Source organism: Arvicola amphibius, chromosome 4, assembly GCF_903992535.2.
Source record: "Arvicola amphibius chromosome 4, mArvAmp1.2, whole genome shotgun sequence".
Classification (NCBI taxonomy): Eukaryota; Metazoa; Chordata; class Mammalia; order Rodentia; family Cricetidae; genus Arvicola; species Arvicola amphibius.
Window position 1 is genome coordinate 48582855 of NC_052050.1, and position 22678 is coordinate 48605532.

General features: G+C 46.7%; 1 protein-coding gene across 1 annotated transcript; it reads left to right on the plus strand.

Annotated features, from left to right (window-relative positions):
- The first annotated feature begins 219 nt into the window (after positions 1 to 219).
- Positions 220 to 22556, plus strand: Tekt1 (tektin 1). The gene is made up of 7 exons (XM_038325389.1): positions 220 to 409; positions 6571 to 6736; positions 10047 to 10175; positions 10566 to 10709; positions 13091 to 13313; positions 21531 to 21727; positions 22346 to 22556. Exons 1-7 carry the CDS (start codon positions 220 to 222, stop codon positions 22554 to 22556), a joined length of 1260 nt encoding a protein of 419 aa, XP_038181317.1.
- Positions 22557 to 22678: the final 122 nt, after the last annotated feature.

Here is a 22678-nt window from a genome sequence, read left to right on the forward strand (position 1 = left end):
TAGGAGTAGCAACGAGGGACCAGAAAGGCTTGGCATATTGGTAACATTGATTTCTTGATCTGGAAGCTGGCGACACTGCACACTTGGCTCAGTTTTTGATTTGTTGTGTGTTTCAATACAAGTGTCACAGTTTGATGATAGTGATGATGGTAGGAAGAACCTACCTCTTTCATTTAATGCAAAACGATCTGTGTTTGATCAGGACATTGGATATCCGAAATGGCCAAACTACTACAATCTCCACCCAAGTTCCTTCCTGCAGAGTGGTATATTGCTAACAAAAGCCAGTACCACAGAGCAGACGCCCAAAGGTCCCGATCTGAACGCCTGGTGGCAGAGAGCCAGAGGCTTGTGGATGAAATAGAGAAGACCACCAGGAAGTCTCAGAGTGATGTGAACAAGAAACTTGGTAAGACAATGTGCTTAGTCTATTTGTAACCGCATCCTGATGAGGCTACTGGGGGCTAGCGATAGTGTCATGTTTGGTGTGGCGATGTGTCATTCTTGAAGTATGGAGTTGGGTAGAACGTGTTCATTCTTCAGATTCTGTGTTGAAGACCAGTGCCATAAGACAGACACAGCAAGGCCATCTGATTTTCAACCATCTATCATTCATTCACCAATCTGACCCCCATTCATTGATAGCTTGCAGGGACTGGTACACTGGGACCACCACAGGGGATGAGCAGAGTCTGTGCTTTCACGGGTTCCCACCTTGAAAGGAGAAAGGCATGAAAGCCATTGGTCAGTACAGAGCCAGCTGTGTGCTGAGTGAAGAGAGCTAAGCTGGGTGGGGCAGGCACCCGAGAACTGGGGACATTCCTAGAGATAAACGCTGCACCTGGGTCTTAGAGGAAGGACAAGTAAACCTTGACAATTTCATGCTGAAAAATAACACTTCAAGGATGCTTGACCTTGGGGCTGGAGAGATGGCTCAGAGGTTAAGAGCACTGGCAGCTCTTCCGGAGGTCCTGAGTTCAATTCCCAGCAACCACATGGTGGCTCACAACCATCTGTAATGAGATCTGGTGCCCTCTTCTGGCATGCAGGCATACATGGAGGCTGAACACTGTGTACATAATAAATAAATAAATCTTAAAAAAAAGAATGTTTGACCTTGCCAGGCAGTGGTGGTGCACGCCTTTAATCCCAGCATTTGGGAGGCAGAAGCAGGTGGATCTTTGTGAGTTTGAGGCCAGGCTGGTCTACAGAGCTAGTTCCAGGATGGCCAGGGCTACACTGAGAAACCCTGTCTCAAAAAACCAATAAATAAAGAAATAAGGAAAGAAAGAATGATGATCTTAAATCAACAAATGTAAACTAAAATGGACAGCGATCAGCCAAATACTTGCATGTACAAGCCAGAGGCTATCAATTTGGGTGGCTAATGAGCAGCGAGGTAACACAGGGGATGAGGTAAAACAAGAGGGAGGTGTGAGGACTGATTTTCAAACTGCATCTTAAATGTCATAGATTCATTGAACGATTTAAAATTAGCTGTTTAGGGCTGGGCGGTGGTGGCGCACGCCTTTAATCCCAGCACTCGGGAGGCAGAGGCAGGCGGATCTCTGAGTTCGAGGCCAGCCTGGTCTACAAGAGCTAGTTCCAGGACAGGCTCTAGAAACTACAGGGAAACCCTGTCTCGAAAAACCAAAAATAAAATAAAATAAAATAAAATTAGCTGTTTATACTGGCATGTTGTGGGATACAGAAAGTGAGGCGTTGTGGGTGAGATACCTCCATCTGGTGGTGCTCATCTAAGTCCAGAGGAGGCTGAAAGGCGAGTGAGAAATGTATTTGACCTGGGTGACTTGAAGATCACCGGTGGTTTCCAACGTAGCAGGCCTAATAAGGCAGTAAAAAATGCACGGTGGATGGGTGGAGGCCAGTTGCAGAGCGGGAGGACTTCAGTTTGTGTGACGGATGCAGGCCCTGGATGCAGGCTTTCTCCCCTATAAAACTCCAGCCAAAGTACAGTAAAAGACTCTTGAAGGCTTTGCCCCTCGGACAAGGATGGGTGGGGATGAAGCAGCAGCAGAAAGTGATGGACATTCGATGTTGGAAACTGGGAAATGAAAAAGCAGCTGGACACATAGGGACTATGGACAATTGGGGTGGGCCAAGAGCACTGGACTAATTGATCTGCGCTGCAGAAACCTTGGAATATGCAAAGCTGAGTGCATCCAAATACTGCTGAGGCTGGAGACTCAAGACAGAGCCGGAAACAGAACAGTGCTGGAAATCTTTAGGAAGAGCCCCTCTCTGTTCATTCCAGCTTGCTCTCATGCCCCAGAACACCTGAAGTCGGACGCAGTGAACGGCTGGTTCACAGGACACTGGTAGCCTGGCCTGGATATGTCTTCCTACCTGACAAGGGATTGGAAGATCTTTCCATGGAGAAATTAACTGACTTGAAAAGAAGGATCTGCAGATAGCGTGTTTGGAGGGTCTCCAGGGAAACGTCTGGGCCCTGCTTCATGGCTTTGTACACAAAGCATTCTCGTGGGCAAGCGCTGTTCCCACAGACAGAGCTTCCTAGCAACATTTCAGCACATCTGTTACACACCTGAAGAAGATTTTTGGCATGGCACACACATGCACATGCATATGCACACACGCAAACATGGAAACTCAGGAGGCAGGACATCACGCAAGGAACAGATCCTCCAGACTCGAGGAAGATGCTGCAGCCTTGAAAGAGAGACATTGAGGGAACAAAGGGATTTGGAAATGAAAAACAGGAAAACAGGAAAAAGTTAGACATCAAAAGAAGCTTTAAAAGATAAAATTACATAATTCTCCAAGAATAATGCAAAAGGAGAAAGGAGACAAAAAAATAGGAGAACTAGAGGCTCAGTCTGGGAGGCTCAGTGATCAATAGGGATTCTGGAGTGTCAATAGAAAGTAGGGAAGGAGAAGAAATTATCCATGAAAACATATATATATATACATATACATATATATATACATGTACATATATATATATATATATATATATATAGAGAGAGAGAGAGAGAGAGAGAGAGAGAAAGTTAATGTCTGTTGTTGTCTGGTGCAGTAAGATTGACACCGGTGTGAGATTTCAGAGCACAAGGAAATGGAGGAATTCATAAGAACGTCCAGAAAGTTCACAAAAAAAGAATGGGGGTCAGAATCATTTCACTCTTGTCCACAAAACTCTGAAAACTAGAAGGAAGCAGAGAGACATCAGAAATGGGAACGAGAAAGGCTCACATACTACAAACCTGAGCCACACAGCGCCAGTGGTCAGGGCAGAAGAAGGGGTGCTCAGGCTTGCAGCTGTTCAAGGCTTCAACTCCTAACATGCGTGTCTAAGGGAATTCCTGGTAGGTGTGCGTATGTGTTGAAGGGGTGAATGGAGGAGAAAGAAGCACAGCTCAGGAAATGGAGCTCCAGCATCTGAGAAATGCACAGGAGGTTCCTGCAAACAAGACCAAAGGGCCATGGACTGATGCAGTGGTGTGGAGTAGGTCCTCTGGTCACAGCAGGAGGACAAAGGGAACCGCCATCAGTAGGTTACCAGGCTGGCTGGGGTTGATTGACAGGACACTAGCAGTTGTGTCAGAAAGTTTGAGGAGGCATTAGTAATTAATACAAATAACATGAAGGGGTTACTTTAAAAAAGATTTTACTTTTATGTTTGTCTGTGTGCCTGTGTATACACACGTGAGTGCAGATGCCTATGGAGACCAGAAGAGGGCATCAGATCCTCAGAACTGGAGTTACAGGCAGTTTTGAGCACCTAATGTGGGTTCTGAGAACTGGATTCTCGTTCTTTGCAGGAGCAGCACTAAGTCATCTCTCCAACCCCAAAGTGGTTGCTATAGTAACCATCTTACTCTCTATATGTTTTCTATGACTCAGATATGCACAATCTCATCTTCTCCGAGAAAGAAGTTATTTGGGCTGGGGAGATGGCTCATTGTGTAGGATTGCTTGCTCTGCAAGCATGAGGAAATGAGTTCAGATCCCCAGAACCCACATAAAAAGCCAGTTACTGTTTTTTACTCCAGCACTGTGGGGGGCAGAGAAAAAAATTGTTAGGGCTTGCTGGTCACCAGGTTCAGTAAGAGAAATCTATGTCACGGGAATAAGGCAGAGAGTCATAGAGCAGAACACTCAGCATTGTTCCCTGGCTTCTGTATATGCATAACATATGCACATACCCACACATCCACAATCTGTGCATATATACACACAGCATGACATGGCACACATACGGATATGCACATGTTAATGCTTATGTTATTTTAAGGAGAGGACATCGATGATTACATAATTAGTACCTAATACATTTAAGAGTCAGATGTGAAGCTACTCATCCCGAATTTGTTAGCTATTATGCAGAAGGCTTTTGTATCAGCCGTCTTTTACTTGTACTGTTTAATAAATTAGCCTTTAGTCAGGTATGATGGCATAGCGCATAATCCCAGCCCCTGGTGACTGAGGTGGGAGGACTGAACAATTCAGGGCCATTTGCTGGCTGTGGCGGCTCACACGTTTATTCCCAGCACTCGGGAGGCAGAGTCAGGTGGATCTCTGTGAATTCAAGGCCAGCCTGGTCTACGGAGTGAGTTCCAGGACAGCCAGGGCTACACAGAGAAACCCTGTCTTGAAAAACCAAGAGGGGAAAAAAAGTGGAAATTACAGGCTAGACTGTATTATAGAGTGAGATACTCTCTAAGCAAACAAAAAGCCAACAAAATTACTTCTTCAGCTTACCATAAAAATACAAATGAAGTGGGCTGAAGAGATGGCTTAGAGGTTAAGAGCACAGGTTGCTCTCCCAGAGGTCCTGAGTTCAATTCCCAGCAACCATATGGTGGCTCACAACCATTATATAATAAGATATGGTGCCCTCTTCTGGCATGCAGGCATACATGCAGGCAGAACACTGCATACATAATAAATAAATACATCTTTTTAAAAAATAAAATAAAGCATTAATGCAATTATAATCATGCAAAAAGAAAGTTATACAAGAAGTTTATCATAATATGCTACTGGATTCAAGTGTAAATAATGTTAAAAATTCAGTAGACCATGAGTTAGTGTTTAATAAGATGTTGATATAAATATATGGGGAGATGGAAGAAGGCTGTTGTTTTGAGTTGCTTTAAAGCAGTCCAAGGACAGAGGACACAGCTCAGCATTATAGTGCTTGCCTAGCATGCGCAAAGGCCTGGGTTCAGTCCTCAGCTCTGAAAAAATGCAAATCACTATCTTTCATCATGAAAAATCAACATAGCATTAAATTGCTGTTGAAAGGACACTGGTAAGAGCAAACACCAGAGCAAATCAGGGGGGATTGAAGTCAGCGCTTAAGAGCTGGTCATGGGGAGGAGGAGAGGGGGGGAGTCAAGGACTCAGACTGGGTCAAGCTGTTTGACTTTCCAAACGGTACACATTCAAAAGTTACAGGCTGAGAGCAATAGCCCAACAGCTACGAGTGCATACTGCTCTTTCATAGGACCCAATTTCAGTTCCTAGAACCATGTCAGGTGGCTCCCAACTACCTATGACTCCAGCTCTTGGGGGGATTAGACCCCTCAGGCCTCTACAGGCGTATACACACACACACACACACACACACACACACACACACACACACACACCACAGAGTTATCAGCTAGGGGTGGTAGTGCACACTTTTGCCCCCAGCACTCATAGGCTGAGGCCAGAGGAAAGTTCAAGGGCAGCTTGATCTACATAGCAAGAGTGTATCATAGATAGATAGATAGATAGATAGATAGATAGATAGATAGATAGATAAACGTTATTAAAATTAAAATAGTGAGCAACTGAAGAATTGGAGTTTAGAGTGTTAAATATTACGTTGAGTGTAAGAAGAAATATCTCACTTTCCTTTTGCTGATAAACGTTTGTTTATATCTGTCTGTCTTTGAGACAGTGTTACACAGGTTGGTTTAAACTTACTATGTAGGAGAGAGGGGGGGAGAGAGAGAGAGAGAGAGAGAGAGAGAGAGAGAGAGAGAGAGAGAGAGAGAGAGAGAGAGCAACCTTGAAGTTCTGATTCTCCTGCCTCCACCTCCCCAGGCCTGGGATCACAGCCTCTTGCTACCATGCCCAGTTTGTATGGGTGCTGGAAACTGAACCCAGGGCCTCCTGCATGCCAGGCAAGCTCTTACCAACTAAGCTACAGTGTTCACCATTACTGATCAGCATGTATAAAAATGTCACAAGGGCTGGGTGTGGTGAAGTACATCTTTAAGTCCAATACATAGGAGGCAGAGACAGATGGATTTCTTTTGAGTTCCAGGCCAGCAAGGGATACATAGTGAGACCCTGTCTGGAGGAGAGATGACGGTAATACTCCAAGAAGCACAGCTCTAAGAAATGAGAAAATCTCAGGCAGTATCACAGGGTAGGAGTGGGGCTGGGAGAGCAAGCAAGAGGCCTGGGTTCAGTCTCCAGCGCCACAGCAAACACACACACACACACACACACACACACACACACACACACACTCACACACAGTTGCCTCCACCGAGAGCAGACAAACCCTGGTGTAACACGTGTGTACTTCAGAGCAGAGACTCGAGGAGGTCAAGTTCTGGAAGAAGGAGTTAGACGACAAACTTGAACAGCTGGTGCACCAGACGGACGATCTGCTCACCTACAAGATTCGCCTGGAGAAAGCCCTGGAGAGCTTCAAGGAGCCCCTGCACATCACTGAGCGGTGCCTGGCCTACAGGTTAGTCACTGCAGTGGGAGCTGGCACCAGGCAGCCAAAGCTGACTGCGCTAAACCGTGGGGTTGAGCAGGCGAAACAGCAGGTGTTCTGTTGGGTCTGAGATGGGGCCCATCGTGCCAGTAGTATCTGTGGAAGGCATGCAGGTTCATGCCTCGACTCTGCTGTACTCTAGCTAAAAATACGAGTTAGGGCTCAGTTTTCTGTGAGTGTCAATTACAAAATCACAAGATTAATCTTAAAATGTTTCTTCTTCTATCACCTAAGAATGTTTTGAGATTTATTTTTATTATATATAACATTTATTATATAATAAAACTATTACTATGTATTATATGTATGTATGTGTGTGTGTTTTGCCTGCACGTATGTCTGTGTACCAGGGGTGGGCAGTGCCAGAAGAATCCAGAAGAGGGTGCTAGATCCCCTCGGAACCAGAGTTACAGACATTTTTAGCCACAATGTGGGTGCTGGGAATTGAAGCCAGGTTCTCTGGAAGAACAGCCAGTGCTCTTAACTGCTGAGTCATCTCTCCAGCCCCCTTTTCCATGACTTTTAAGTGGTCTAGATAGGCCAATGTTGTTGTTTTTGTCTCCCCCCATTTTCCCCCTCCCCCACTTTGGAGAGAATTTTATTTTATTTTAGAGCCTGCAGAATATGATATACTTTTTTTTAAAAAAGAAAACAAATTATCTTTTTTTTTTCATTTTACACACCAATCCCAGTTCCCCACTCCCTCCCATCCTCCCATTCCCTTTACCACCTCCCATCCACTCCTCAGAGAGGATAAGGCACATTGCTTTGGGGAAGGTCCAAGGCCCTCCCTACTATATGTAGGTTGAACAAGGTATCCATCCAAAAAGAACAGTTTCCAAAAAAAAGGCAGTACAAGCAGTAGGGATAAATCCTGGTGCCACTGCCAGTGCCCTGCACTCTGCCCCGGTCATACAACTGTCACCCACATTCAGAGGGACTAGTTTGGACCTATGCTGTTTCATTCCCTGTCTGGAGGCCAATGTTTTGTTGCCTCACAGAACACAGATCTTAATCCCTAGGCTACCTCATGACTGGAGATGGCAGCCCGAGCTCCAGACATTGTTTCCCCAGCAAGGATGAATAAGTAGAGTTTGGCATTCACCATTTCTCTGTGCTTGCGTCCACTGGCCAGAACATAATCACACAACTATGCCAGTTGAAGCCAGGAAATGGTTGTCTTCAGTTGGGGCAGCCAGGGGCTCAGCTAAAGCACCAGGAGTTCCATTTCCAGGAAAGAGGGTGAGAAAGATCCCACTCTAGCTGCTGGCTGGGAGACATAAGCCTGCTGGGATGCACAGAGTACCCTGCTGCTAGTGCATGGGCACACCTCTGGGGATCTGTAAATCCAGGAACAGGATGCCAGTTTCTATACCCGTTTTCTAGTCCAGTTGGAGAATTATGAAGAATTGATGAGTCTGGGTTTCTTTTTAGGCAGGGTCTCACTTTATAGCTCAGGCTGGCCTAGCAACCTAGGGAAGTCTAGAACGCCACATCTTCCCGCCTCAACCTAGGAAAGTCTAGAACGCCACATCTTCCCGCCTCAACCTAGGGAAGTCTAGAACGCCACATCTTCCCGCCTCAACCTCGGTGCTGCTCCACCATGCCTGGCTCTCACTGGTGGTTTTGCTCCAGCACAGCCCTTTCCAGCCCAGCATGTTGTCCACATTGACGTTTTCATTTTCATTTTTGAGACAGAGGCTTGTGTAGCCCAGGCTGGCCTCACATTCACTATGCGGCTGAGGATGGTTTTGGATTCTCTTGCCTATACTTCCTGAGTGCTGGGGTTGCTGGCATGTACCAACATGTCTAGTTTACAAGACAAACCTAGGGCTTCATGAGTGCGAGGCAGGCATTCTACTGTATTTCCAGTCCCATACTGACATTTGAATGAACTTCTCCAAGTTTTGAGTTTTACAGGTCACCCCAAGCTTCAAACCTTGTAACTACAGCCCTGAGTCCCAATAGCCTCAAGATAAAGTTCAAGGCCCTTAGTTTGTCCAGTGAATTCTCCAGGCCCTGAAAGAGAGGAGCTTGGGAGCTCTGAGCCCTCTGCAGGTTCCCAAATATGTGGTGCTCTTCTCAGGAGAAGCCCAGTTCCCCCATGACCTTAGCCCTGACCTTGTGCAGCAAGCAGGCAGTGACCAGGCAGTGGTCCCCAAATAGTTTCAGAGAGTATGTGAAGGCAAGGGCGGTGACAGGCCACCTGCAGTGTGCTCCTAAACCCGAGACTAACTATGATGCAGAGGGTGCTGAATTACTGAGCATGTACTACATACCGGGGGCGGGGAGAGGGGGGTGGGTCAGGAACACTGCTTTCTGTCTGTCCATGGCATACCCTATGAAGTACTAATAGTTGTCCCCATTTACAGAAGGGGACATCAAGATACAAATGTTACAGAATACACCTCAGGCTCCACAGCAAGTGGCTAGGGGATCTCCCAAACCAAGCCCTACCAAACAGTAGAAGTAACAACGTATCTGGCAGTGGGGTGGTTTTGGGGAGTGGTGCAGTGTGCTGCTGTAATGCTCAGTGAGTGTCTCTGGGTAAGTTACTTCACTACTCTGAGACTCAGTGAGTGAAGCTGGGTCAGTTACTTCACTCCTCTGAGACTCAGCTGTTCCACATGTATTTTAAAACCTGAGCAGAAGGGTGAGGGGTGTAGTTCAGTGGAAGCAGCACAGTTGACTAGCGGGCTCTAGGGCCTGGGTTCCTTTAGGAGGGAATTAAACAAATTAAAACAAAACGAAACAGTGCCTGTCACACAGCCAGGGCTCAGTGGTGTAATACCAACGTGGGGATTGTTACTAATGCTGGAACAGAATTATTTTTTGTTCCTTTCTGGGCTTAATTTTTTTTTTTTTTTTGGTCTAAAAACAAGTCTAGGACCAAGGAAAGAAACACCTGTCTTTGAAATTCTAGGTCAAAACAGTTGTTTGCAAGGAGTAAGTGCAAAGGGGAGGACTTCGGAGCAGGAAGAGACAGCAGACAGCAAGCAGGATGGGACGGGCCTTAAGTCCCAGCACTCAAGGCTGAGGCAGGAGGATCAGGAGACCAGCCCGGGATAAGTAGGGAGACTCTGTCTTAAAAACCAACCAACTAGAGAGCCAGCAAGCCACCAAACGAACAAAGCAAACAAATCAAAGGGCGGCAGGGTCGGGGGTGGGAGTGGGAGGTGTTCATGTGGGGTTTTCAGGCCAAGTTTCTGGATGTGTTTTGGATATTTTGAAGAGACACAGGCACAAAGTAGTGTCCCACGCTCTTGCCCCTCCCCGCCAGGGAGAAGCGCGTGGGCATCGACCTGGTGCATGATGTGGTGGAGCAGGAGCTGCTGAAGGAAGCCGAGATCATCCGCGGCGTCATGGCTTTGCTGCAGCGCACGCTGGAGGAGACGACAGAGCAGATCAGGTACCGCAGACCCCACCCGAATTGGGGGAACCGGTGTGCAGCACCCTACAAGACGATCTGTGCCCCCAGTGGAACGCTGGCGTGGAGTCCGGGTTCCTGCCTCCCCCACTGGCGCCCCCTGGTGACGGGAGAATTGTTGTGGCATCTCACCAGGGTGACTCACTAGAGTCTTTTGTGGCCACGCTGACCCCTCTGTACAGTTTCCAACTGAGGCTTGGTCTCCAAGCATCCAATGGCACGTGTGTGCACTGGGGACGTGGAAGTGGGGCACGAGGAGAGGCTGTGCTGAAAGGACCTAGTTTCAGCTTCATTTTCCAAGGCCTCCTGTGACCCTGCAGGTGTCACCAGGCCTTTCCCAAAGGAGAAACCTGGTTTGCCTTCTTCCTTCAGGCTGAATCGCTCTGCCAAGTACAATTTGGAAAAGGATTTGAAGGATAAGTTTGTGGCCTTAACTATCGACGACATCTGCTTCTCACTCAACAATAACTCACCAAATATCAAATATTCTGAGAATGTTGTGAGAATCGAGCCCAAGTGAGTGGGGCCCTGCGACTGGCGTAGGTGGTGCTGGGAAAATCCGGTCCTCTCTGTCTGACAGGGCCAGGGGATGCATCCTGTAGCTCCTCCGAGCCAGGAGGCTTGGGCAAGGCATCTGCTGAGCAGCTTCGCCCTGCCCCTGCCCAGAGCCTTCTCTCACTTTAAGAAAGACGGGCACAGTATGTCCGGAGACTTACAACTCATTCCTCCCTCTGTTTATAGTTTAACACGTGGAGGACTGTAAAACTATAGCGATGGGTGGATACTAACTTCCCACTCCGGTCCTTCTCTGAGCTCCCACGGATCCACAGAAACACACGCACCTCTGACGCTCAGGGCCATTTTGTTTAGTTTGCAAAAATATGTGTCCTTTCTGTAGCATCTCATTCGTATTAAATTAAATGTGTGTGTCCAATGTGCGTAGATGGTGGGGACACGTGGAAGTCAGAGGACAGCTTGTGGGGGTTGGCTTTTCTACAGTGTGTGTCCCGGGGAATCCCACTCAGGTTAGTGGCAGTTTTACCAATTAGTATTAAACTGTAGAGCTAACTCATTCCTCTGTGTGTATGTGTGTGTGTGTGTGTGTGTGTGTGTGTGTGTGTAGCTTTTGGCTGTCCTGGAACTTGGTCTGTAGACCAGGTTGGCCTTGAACTCACTGAGATCTGCCTGCCTCTGCTTTCCAAGTGCTTGAATTAAAGATGTGTGCCACCACCACCCAGCCCCTGATTTTTTAAAATTAAATATATATACATGAAATACATACAGTAAATACTAAACACAAAGTTCGATTATCATTGTATTTGTATCTTTTTAATGTATAAAAACATAGAAAGATAAAGAACCCCCAAACTTATCTTCTTAGAATAAATAATAAATGTTTCTTATCTCGTGATCTTGGGTAGGTTGAGAGACCAGACACAGCTTAGCTGGCGGCCTGGCTCAAGGTATCCTTAGGTGTACATCAAACTGGGGCTGGGGCTGCACCCATCTTAAGGCTGGACTGGGAAGGAGTCAACTTCCAAGGTGACTGTTGTGATGATGTGGGCCTCAGTTCCCAGCTTTATGAACTTGTCCAAGGACAGCTCACGACATGGAAGCTGGTCCCTCCCATCCCAAGTGATGGAAGAGAGAAAGAGAGGCAAAGGTGGGAGGAGAGGGATCTAAGAGAAGCCATGGCGCCTCAGAACTGGCATCTCATCTTTGGACTCGTGAGGAACAAGTTGGCAAATTTGTTCTCATCCTTAAGGCAAGGGAGACAGGGACCTCTGGGGACTAGTCAGAGGCTGCCGCGAGTCACAAAGTGGAGAATCCTCAGGTGGTCCTCGGGGTTAGAGGGCAAGAAATGCCTCCACCCTACTCCCATGGATACCTTTCTGCCTGCCCCTTCTGCTCCCTCTTTCTCCTCTTCTTCCTCCTCCTCTTCTGTTTCTTATTCTTGAGACAAAATGCTTGTGATGTAACCCAGGCTGGCCTCAAACTGGAGATTCTCCTGTCTCAGCCTCCCTCAGTTTCCTTCTGCCTGATATGTTTTTCTACTCCCCCAAAGTGGATACTCTCTTGACTTCTTCTAATAGGGCTCACCTGCTTTTCTTCTTCTTCTTCTTCTTCTTCTTCTTCTTCTTCTTCTTCTTCTTCTTCTTCTTCTTCTTCTCCTCCTCCTCCTCCTTCTTCTTCTTTTTTCTAAATATCATCATATAATTCTGTGGTGTGTGTTCATGAATAACAACTTTTAGAAATCAGAGAGATGGCTCAGGAGTTAAGAGTGCTTACTAACTCTTAACAGAGGACCCAGGTTCTAGTCCCACATGTTGGCTCACGAATTCCCGGGATCTGATGCCCTATTCTTGCGTCTGTGGGCACCAGGCACGCATGTGGTACACAGACATACATGCAGGCAAAGCACTCATACACATAAAAGTAAATCTTCAAAAAACATTTATTAAAATATCTATCAAGTTTGCTAACAGTTCCTCATCAAACTAGTCATCTGTTCAACTCCTGGTTTCTCCTCACTCAGAGTGCTAGGTTGCAGCTGTGGTTGCTCTTGTATTTTTTTTCTATTGACGTTCATTGTCTCCAGCTGTGAGAGCTTGACTAAGTTCATTCCTTTCTCAGAGCTTGTTTTCTCCTCTGGGAAGTTGGGGTCTTAAAAGCAGCTTAGTAAGCTTTTCGGGGGAAGAAACGAGGTTAGGTGCCAACTCAGTGTCTGGCACAGATATGGGAGGTTTCCAAAGATACTGCCGTTGGCAGACTGCCACTGGCTCTGCCCAATCATGGAAAAACATCCACGTACTTGTGGGGTTGAGGTAGCTTAGTTTTTAGTAATACTCAGCAGTCATCCCTGCTACCCCAGCCCAAGAGAGAAACTTGTGTTTCAGCTCAGTGAGTCTGGATGACTGGCTGGACTTCTCTAATACCAACGTGGAGAAGGCGGACAAACAGCGGAACAACTCGATGGCGCTGAAGACCGTGGTGGACCGCATCCTGTCCCAGACGGCCAATGACCTGCGCAGACAGTGTGACGTGGTAGACACGGCATTCATAAACGGGCTGAAGGAGACCAAGGATGCCAGGGACAAACTGGCTGATCATCTGGCCAAGGTGAGGTCCCTGGGGGCACACTGTATTCACGAGAGCTTCTCATGGAAGCACAAATGTCTGTGTGTCTTGGGCCTCTGCTGGCATTCACTCTACAGAGGACAGATCCACAGAATGGAGGCTGGGATCCGGGCACGGCCTAGGATATTACTCATGGACCATGCAGAGGAGGACCCTGAACTCAAATGAGCTGAAGCACCCAGTCTCTCCAGATCCAACTCCAGCTCCCTGCTCAACTGTCCCTGCTAGTTACTCAGTGCTATACTGGCAGATGGCTTCTAGGCATCGAAAACAAGTCTCTGAGGTGTAGAATTCCCATGGTGTAAATGTGCCCACTGTGATCCATTTCAGAACCCCTGGTTAACAAAGAGCTGGCAGAGTCCCTGCAAACTTACCCATCCAAGTCCACAGGATCTAGCTCCCACACACCTTCCTTGCTTCAGGACCTGGTGTCCCCAGCGTAAGTGGTCAGTCAACAGTCTGAGCTCAGAGACGTGGAGAAGTAGAGTCTAGTGGGACAGGGCTTCGCTTTGAATGTAACAGAATCTGGCAGTGGTGAGCTGCAGGACTTGCGCAGATCCTTCTAGCTCTCTGCATCCCTTGGCCACGCTGTAACATGGGGATCATACCAGGGCTTCTGCAGCTGAGAGGAACTGAAGCTTTAGTGCAGCTATGGCTGGGGGTGAGGTGGGGTGGGTGTGGGTGTGGGGTGGGATGGGGGTGGAAGTGGGGGGTCTATAATACAAGCCATATTTCTCTCCTATGTCTTCTAGTAGCTCCTTCTAAGACAATAAAAAGAAGTAGGCGAAGCCAGGCAGTTGTGGTGCACCCCTTTAATCCTAGCAGTCAGGAGGCTGAGGCAGGCACAGTCTCTGTGAGTTCAAGGCCAGCCTGGTCTACGGAGTGAGTTCTAGGACAACCAGGACTGTTTCACAGAGATAACCTGTCTCGAGAAAACAAACAAAACAAAACAAAAGAAAAAAGTGAATAAAATTGATTTTATAGTATTTTACTTAACTTTCAATATAAAAATGATTTTAGCATGTTATTAGGTAATTAACTCTTTGGGGCTGGGAGGTGGCTAAGTAGGTAAAGTGTTTGATGTGCAAGATAAGGAATGCCTGAGTTTGGATGCCCAGCATCCGTGTTAAAGGTGGGGCATGGACCACACTGTGGTGGATGTTGGTGCTGGGGGGTGGTGTTGGGGGTCTGTCATGGAGAACCAAAGGTATGGAGGACTTGTTGGCCAAGTAGTCTAGCTGGAGTGGTGAGGGCCACATTCACTGAGAGACCCTGCTTCACAAAAGAAGGTAGAGAGCAATAGGGGAAGACACCCAGCATTGACTTCTGGCCTCCATACATGCACACATGCACATGGGCATCTGCACACACACACACACACACACACACACACACACACACACACACATGCACGCACGCACATCTTTAAAATCTAGTAATCTAATGCATACAGGACCCAGTATGGTGGCATATGACATTAATCTTAGTATTTGGGAGGCAGAGACAAGCAGGTCAACCTGGTCTACATAGCAAGATCCAGGCCAGCTAGGGCTACATAGTGAGACCTTGTTTCACAAAGCAAAATTCTAACATATACAGTCTCTTAATGGACTACAAATCAGTGGCTCAAGTTCAAAGGCATCAAGAATTTGCGGGCAACCATTTTTCTGTCTTTAGAGTCTCCAATTTCAAGGTCCAATAGAGACACAACCACCTGAGTGTGGACAGAGTTACACGGACAGAAGAATAAGCAAGCATGGGCTTTGAGTGACTCTGGGGTCCCATATCCCCATTCAGAAGCCTTGGACCTTAGTCCCATGAGGAAGGGGCTTACTTGGCCTCCATTTGACAGGGGCATCCCTGCTCAGGAAGAGACTTTGCAAGTTGAAAGGACTATGTTCAGCTCTCATTTTGTTTGCAATAAGACAACTGCTTACTTAGTGGGCAAAGCATGTTTAATCCTCTGAGAGATTTGTGATTAAGTAATAGTGTTTAAAATAACCAGATGCATAGGTTGGTAAATATTTGTCTATAAAAAAGTCAAACAGTATCTATTGTAGGCATTCTGGGCCAACAGGCATCAATCACTGGTATTATGGTGGTATTTATACCGCAAGGAAGACAACACATTTCCAAAAATTCTTCACTGACAGAAATTCAGTAGTAGCAGTAATCACAGTAATGGAGTATAGTTTTTAAACACTGGTCTCCTTATAAGAGGAGAGGAATTCTGTTGTGAGGAGATAGTGGCTTGCTTTGTTCTGATGCAAAGTTAGTGCTTCCTAGGAAATCCCATGCCGATCTGTATCGAATTGTTACATAATTCATCTAAAAATATCATTTCATTCAGCTCCATTCTTCCAGATGCTGACAAAATGTGCGAGCAAATGGTTTTAATTGGCTGTGTTCATTTCTGGGGGGAGCGCTTGTGCATTTCTGTCAAATGCTTCTCCTGATACCTGCCTTTTAGCATGTAAATCTCTCCCAGCCGAGGGTGAGAGGGGGAGGTCGCTACTCCTTCACTGGGCTGTTAAGTGATCTCTGAAATGTGAACAATTCTTTGGCTTGCTTTGAGGTCAGAACCCACTGCTGGGAGTTGGAAAATGTCGTTGAAAATCTAGGCTTTAACTTTGATAGCCTTGAAGTGTGAGAGAAGCTTGACCCCAGGTCCAGGTGAGGTGGGTGCATCCTAAATCATGCACCTTGGGGCTGTCTTGCCTGGAAGCTGTAGGCCAGGCTCAAGGAGGACTGCTTTTGAGGTTGCATTGTGAGCTACTTTCCAAAAGCCTTCAACATTTGTTAGCAATGGTGGAGGGTTCGTCTTCTGATTCGGAAAAATTCCAATCTTAGCCCTGGGCTAAAATAAACCATGAGGAAATGTGAGCATGGCGAATTCACTCAAGTGCAGAGCTGTGGAGCCCGCAGAACCGCTGAGCTGCTGTTTCTAAAGAAATGCGTGACGGTCGAGAAATAATCAAGTTCATTGTTGAAGTTAGTGCAGCGCCACATGACAGGCCCGACTGTTTTATGCAAAGTACAGTCTAAAAATCACTGTGTTTATATGTGTATGTAGCATATGTGTACTTGTATGGATGTGTGTTCACATGTGGAGCTCAGAGGTTGACTTTGAATGTTTTCTTCCATTCCTTTCTACTTAACTTTCTGGGACCAAGGCTCTCACTGAACCCACGGACTAGCAAGCTCTGGGAATCCTCTGATCTCTGACCCCCAACCCCAGTGATGGGGTTACGTATGTGCTCTGCCACACCTGGCTTTTTACGAAGGTGTACGATGGGGATCTGAACTCAGTTCCTCATGCTTGTATGTAGGCACTTCCACTGAGCCAGCCATCTCCCCAACCTCTCCAGAGCACTTCCTAACGAACAGTACAATGACTAAGCATAGGCTTTAAACAACTTACATTTTCACAGGCTCTGTAAACCTGTCTGCTCAACATGTATTAGTACCACAACATCTGAGCAGATCCTTCTTCAGGTTGTGTTGAATTAGCAATTTCTGAAGAAAGTGTTTGCGTGTGAGTTGTGTGTGTATGAGTGTGTGCATGAGTGTGTGTGTATGAGTGCGTGTGTGTGTGTATATGATAGATGCCTTCCTCTATTACCCTTCCCTTATGTTTTTAGGTCTCTTACTGAACCTGGAGCTTGGTCAGACTGGCCGGCCGGCCAGTGAACCCCAGGGAACCCTTAGTCTCTGTGACCATTCCCATTATTGGGGTTAGAGAAGAGCACCTCTGCTCCTGGCTTTTGTGTGGGTGCTGTGGATCTGACCTTAGGCCCCAGTGCTTGCCTGCAAGTCCTTTACCACTGAGCCACAGCCTGTTTTATCAGCTTTTTGAAAATCGTCATATCGTGTAGAGATTCAGAGGCTGGATTCACATCCAGCTCAGCACTGACATTCTCCAGTGAACAGCGCTGAACAGTGTTAGAATGTCAGACAGCTCATTACGGGGAGAAGAAAACCATGTGAAACTGATTATTTGTTACACAAAAAAGTGATTACTGACTTTACTCTAGACCATGGACTGTTTTCTGAGCAACCATTTCGCATAATGAATAATCTTGAACAAGTTTCTGTCCTTCGAACACATTTCCTATAGCTGCTGCCATCAAAAGTGATGCAATTAGCCGGGAATGGCTTCCCTGCTCAGCCAGTGGGCGAATGGCTTAGAACCTTCTCTTGCAGCCTCACTCTGGCTTTGAAACACGGCAGTGACGGGATCATTGCTTTCCTGGAGTTGAGACTATCGTGACTGATGCTTGGTCTAATGATGCCAGGAGTGCTGTCATTCTGGGTCACTGCACAGCAGGGTTGTTGTTTCTACCCCTAATCTGTACACACTGAATGCTCCACTGGGCCTCCAGCGTGCAACACTAGAGTCCAGTTTTTTCCTGTTTTAGCACGATGTGCACACAGTGTGCCTTGGTTTGAATATTTGTGTCCCTTTCAAAATTTATACTGAAACTTCTCCCAAAGAGGTGGGTCTTCTCGCAGTGTTCCTCAGGACCCTCACAGAAGGGATGGATGGGAGCAGGCAGGTCTTTGCCTCCTACAGCAGGAAGGGGCTGTCTCCAAAGAGAGAGAAAGAGAGAGAGAGAGAGAGAGAGAGAGAGAGAGAGAGAGAGAGAGAGAGAGAGAGCTGCCTCTGCAGACACAGTACCTGCCTGCTTCTTGACTTTGAACTCGCAGCCCAACTGTGAGAAATCAGTTCCTGTTTCTTATCCATTTCCCGGTTCTCGGTATTTTGAAATACCAGTAGGAAGGGACTGAGACACTGGTTACAGAACATTGGTGAGGGTATGGCTGGGAAACCATGGAGCTGTGACTGCCTGTCTGCCATTGACCATGCTCTGGGCAACAGTATCACACAGTCTGTCAACATCTCTTACCTCTGTCCTTGTTCGAAAGCGGCCACAAATAAACCAACAAGCGTGACCGTGTCCCAATACGACTTTATTTATGGACGCTAAGAATGGCGTTATAATTTCCATAGCATAAGGTATTCTGTTTTGGATTTTTTTCAGTCCGTAGAAATATAAAGCAAAAAAAAAAAAAAAAGAAATATAAAGCATTTCATAGAATGCAAGATTGGTCACAAGGTAGAAAAGATTTCAGAACATCCCTCTGATAAACCAAAGAGGGTTCTGGGCAGCCACCCCACTAATAACACTCTCCTGGTGTGACTAAGCACGTGCAAAGATGCGCATCATCGTGTGACATCAGGGATTTCAAACTAAAACAAAGAGAAGACCCCATACCCCTGCAGAAAACCCAAGACTACAGTGCCGGATGCTGGCGAGGGTGTCGGCCGAGCCTCTGTCTCACTCATGGCCTGCAGGCATGCAAAAAAGACCTGGTTCCTCACAAACTGTTCACACCTTGATAGTTGCCCTGCTGAGATGAGAACTTCCGTCTACAGAGCTAGTATGTATGTGGCAACTACCTGGCAGAAGGAATAACTGTCGTGAACAAGTTTCTCTGGACATGCTTCCTTTATTTGCTGTAGTCGGACATGATTTACTTAGTTGGAGAATGAGTTTCCTTGCTTGGCTCTCATTCCTGGAGACTCAGTTTACACACAGTTTCATTTTCACTTTTTGAATCAAAATTTTAAAAAGTATTAAAAATATGCAATTAAGTAACTAATTTATCCACAATCTTAGTGAAAAAGTTAACGTTTATTTATTCATCATTTACTCACATCTCTTTAGTGTGTGTGTGTGTGTGTGTGTATGTGTGCATGACAGCCTCACACCTACATACATGCACGTGTGCATGGTGGCCCAGAGGATAAGATGCAGGAAGCCAGATCTCTCCTTCTACCATGTAGGTTCTGGAAAACGCAGGCTGTCAGGCTGGACTGCAAGTGCCTTTAACCCCCCAGGCTGTTTCGATGGCCCTGAAATTTTATTTTGGAGACAATATTAGGCTATTTAAGAGAACATATGATTCATCTTTTTTTGTTTTACTAATTAGATTGGCAGAAGGTTTTCCTATTAAGACATTTAGGTATCAAAATATGCATCGGTTTATAAATGCAGCTGTAAAAGACCAAGGTTTTTTTTTTAGCTAAGTTTGAAGTCGAAGTCGAAGAAACAATCGCAACAAAGTAAAAGGGACTGACATTTGCTAAATTCAAAATAATCATTTATTTATTTTATGTGTATGAGTGTCTTGCCTGGATATATGTCTACGTCTAGAGCGCACAGAGGCCAGGAGAGGGCATCAGATAGCTAGGAACTGAAGTTGCAGAGTTGTGAACGACCATGTGGATGCTAGGAACAGAACCCAGGTCCTTTGAAAGAGCAGCAAGTCCTCTTAACCGCCAAGCTGCCCTTACATTTGCTAAATTTCAAATATTGTAGCATCTTTTTAAAGATCACTTTCAGTTTTTTTATGTGTATGTGTGCCACATGCGTGTGAGTTGCCTGAGGAGCTGATTGAAGCTACAGGGTTGTGAGTCATCTGATGTGGGAACTGGGAATCAACTTCCATCCTCTGTAGAATCAGCAAGGGCTCTTAACCACTAAGCCGCCTCTCCAGCCCTGAACTTAAGTCAAGTTAAGAAGCAGCTTGAGAAAATCTAAGTGCAGTGTATGGAACTCGCCTGCATTCTAATCTGAACAGGCCGCTTTTAAAGCATGGATTAGTGGAAAGCAGAGGGTAGGTCGTCTAGTTGGTAAGGAACTGTGCTCTCAGGTGACAGACTGTGCTCTCGGGTGACAGACAGACCGTGCTCTTGGGGTGACAGACAGACCGTGGCTGGTAAGGAACTGTGCTCTCAGGGTGACAGACAGACTGTGCTCTCGGGGTGACAGACAAACCACGGCTGTGCCACATGAGAAGCAGAATCCTCAGTTTAGAAACATAGACTCAAATATTTGACCCTGAAATTATGTAATACATGATGTTTACTTTAAAATAATTAGGCTGCAGCCAGGTGGTGGCGGCGCACACCTTTAATCCAGTACTTGGGAGGCAGAGGCAGGTGGATCTCTGACGTTGAGGCCAGCCTGGTCTACAGAGTGAGTTCTAGGACAGCCAGGACAACACAGAGAAACCTTGTTTTGGAAAAACCAAAATAAAAATAAAATAAAATAAAATAAAACAAAACAAGAAGGCTGATGGGTAGGGGTGGGGAGAGAGAGGTGGATGAAAGAAGATTGGGTATCTTTGTTTGATTGAAGTTTTTTTAAATTTATTATTGTGTATACAATATTCTGTCTGTGTGTATGCCTGCAGGCCAGAAGAGGGCAGAAGACCCCATTACAGATGGTTGTGAGCCACCATGTGGTTGCTGGGAATTGAACTCAGGACCTTTGGTAAAGCAGGCAATGCTCTTAACCTCTGAGCCATTTCTCCAGCCCCTTGGATTTTATTTTTTGAGGCAGGGTCTTACTGTATAGTCCTGGTTGTCCTGGAACTCACTGCATAGATCAGTCTGGCTTCAAACTCACAGAGATCCATCTGCCTCTGCTTCCCAAGTGCTGGGGTTAAAGGCATGTGCTACCATGCTGAGTTAGGTTATCTATCTATCTATAGATGGAAAAAAGGTTCATTAGCCTACCCACCTTTCAGTATGTGTACAATTTTTCATGATGTAAAGTTGAAAAAAAAAAAAACTCAAGGAGAACAAATTTATTTTTGGCAGTATTAGGGATTGAAGCCATGCAGGCTGAGTGCCTCCTGTCAGAGAAGGCTTGATGGCAGGATCAGGAGACTGACCTCACATTTTTATCCCCACACAGGGAGTAGAAAGAGAGAAAACAGGAAGTGGATTGAGACCATAAGCCCTCAAAGCCTGCTTCCAGCAAGGTTTTACCTACTAAAAGTTCCATAACCACCCAAACAATACCACCTAGGGACCAAGGGTTTAGTTTTTGAAGGGCATTTCTCATTCAAACCACAACAATGGCCAATCCTTTGCTGAGGACATTCTCCAGGGAACTCACACCATTTGTGTGAGTGATGATGTAATGGGGCGGTGTGTGGGGGGAGAGGGGCTAGTCAGATCCGCTTGGTGCCTGGGGTTGTAGCTGGGTGAGCATCTCCGCTTTGGCGACAAGTGATCAGACTGTCTGGGGTTCTGCTGAGGTGGGAAAGTGAGGCTTGGTCTTCTGAATGCACATGGTCACGATTTCCAAGGAGCACAGCCTCACTTACTCCAATCCTTTCCGTCAGGTTATGGAAGAGATTGCTTCCCAGGAGAAAAACATTGCGGTTCTTGAGACCGCCATCTTGGACCAAGAAGGACCGGCTAAGGTCGCGCACACGCGCCTGGAGACTAGGACGCGCCGGCCTAATGTGGAACTGTGTCGGGATGTTGCCCAGTATCGACTGATCAAGGAGGTTCAGGAGATCAACCAAAATGTTGCCAGGTGGGCCAGGCCGTGCCAGGATGTGACTTCAGATCGTGTTGTAAATTTCAGGGAGGGGCATGGCCAAGGGTGCTGCTGGCTCTGTCACATTGCAAGGATGCCCTTACTAGACACCAGGCCTGATAACTCCAGCCAAGGCTGCTATTATCCATGAAGCAGATCTCAACCCCAAGACATTTTGTTATAAAGTCCAAATGCAGATGTTTAGATATTATCTGCCGCTCTAAATATTGGCTTTTTCTCCCAGGGGTGAAAATAAAGCTCAGGGCCTTGCGCTCGCTAGGGCCTTGCGCTCTACCACTGAGCAGTGTCCCCCAATTCTTGTTATTTTGAGACCAGTTCTTGCTAAGTAGTTGGGGTTGGCCTTGAACTTTCTAAGTAGCCTAGGCTGGCTTTTAAGTCGTCATCCATCCCTTGAGTGCTGGGGTTACAGATAGTGTCCCACTACGTCCAGCAACTATGTGTCGTAAGCCTGCTGTGGCCACCAGCACTGCCTTGAGCGGCAAGCAAGGGGATGAGCGCTGTCAGTTTGGCTGACTATCCAAGCACATCACCCTGCCCCTGGAAAAAGTGGTACAGAGCAAGTGATGGTTCTCCATGCTCTCCTCCTCCTCCCAGGTTAAAGGAGACCTTGGCTCAGGCTCAGATAGAGCTGAAGGCGCTGTACCGAAGGCAGCTGGCCCTGCAGGAGGAAATTCAGGTTAAGGAGAACACCATCTACATCGACGAGGTGCTGTGTATGGCGATGAGGAAGTCCATCCCCCCTCGCGATGGCGATGAGCATGGGTCCTGGGAGGGGGGCATCCGAGCAGAGGCCATCTGCTGTTAGATGTTGTTTAGATTCTCATTAAACCACATCATACAACAACAGGAGCACCAAACTCGTGTTTCGTGTGGGAGCCCGCCACGACCTCTTGGCAGGACATCTCAGGCCCTCTGGGGTCTGTGACT

Excerpts from the sequence above, each read along its gene's own strand:
- Tekt1 (XM_038325389.1), top strand. The coding sequence starts at position 220 with ATGGCCAAACTACTACAATCTCCACCCAAGTTCCTTCCTGCAGAGTGG. Across the intron at positions 410-6,570 it reads TGATGTGAACAAGAAACTTG|AGCAGAGACTCGAGGAGGTC; the intron begins GTAAGACAATGT and ends TGTGTACTTCAG. Across the intron at positions 21,728-22,345 it reads ATCAACCAAAATGTTGCCAG|GTTAAAGGAGACCTTGGCTC; the intron begins GTGGGCCAGGCC and ends TCCTCCTCCCAG.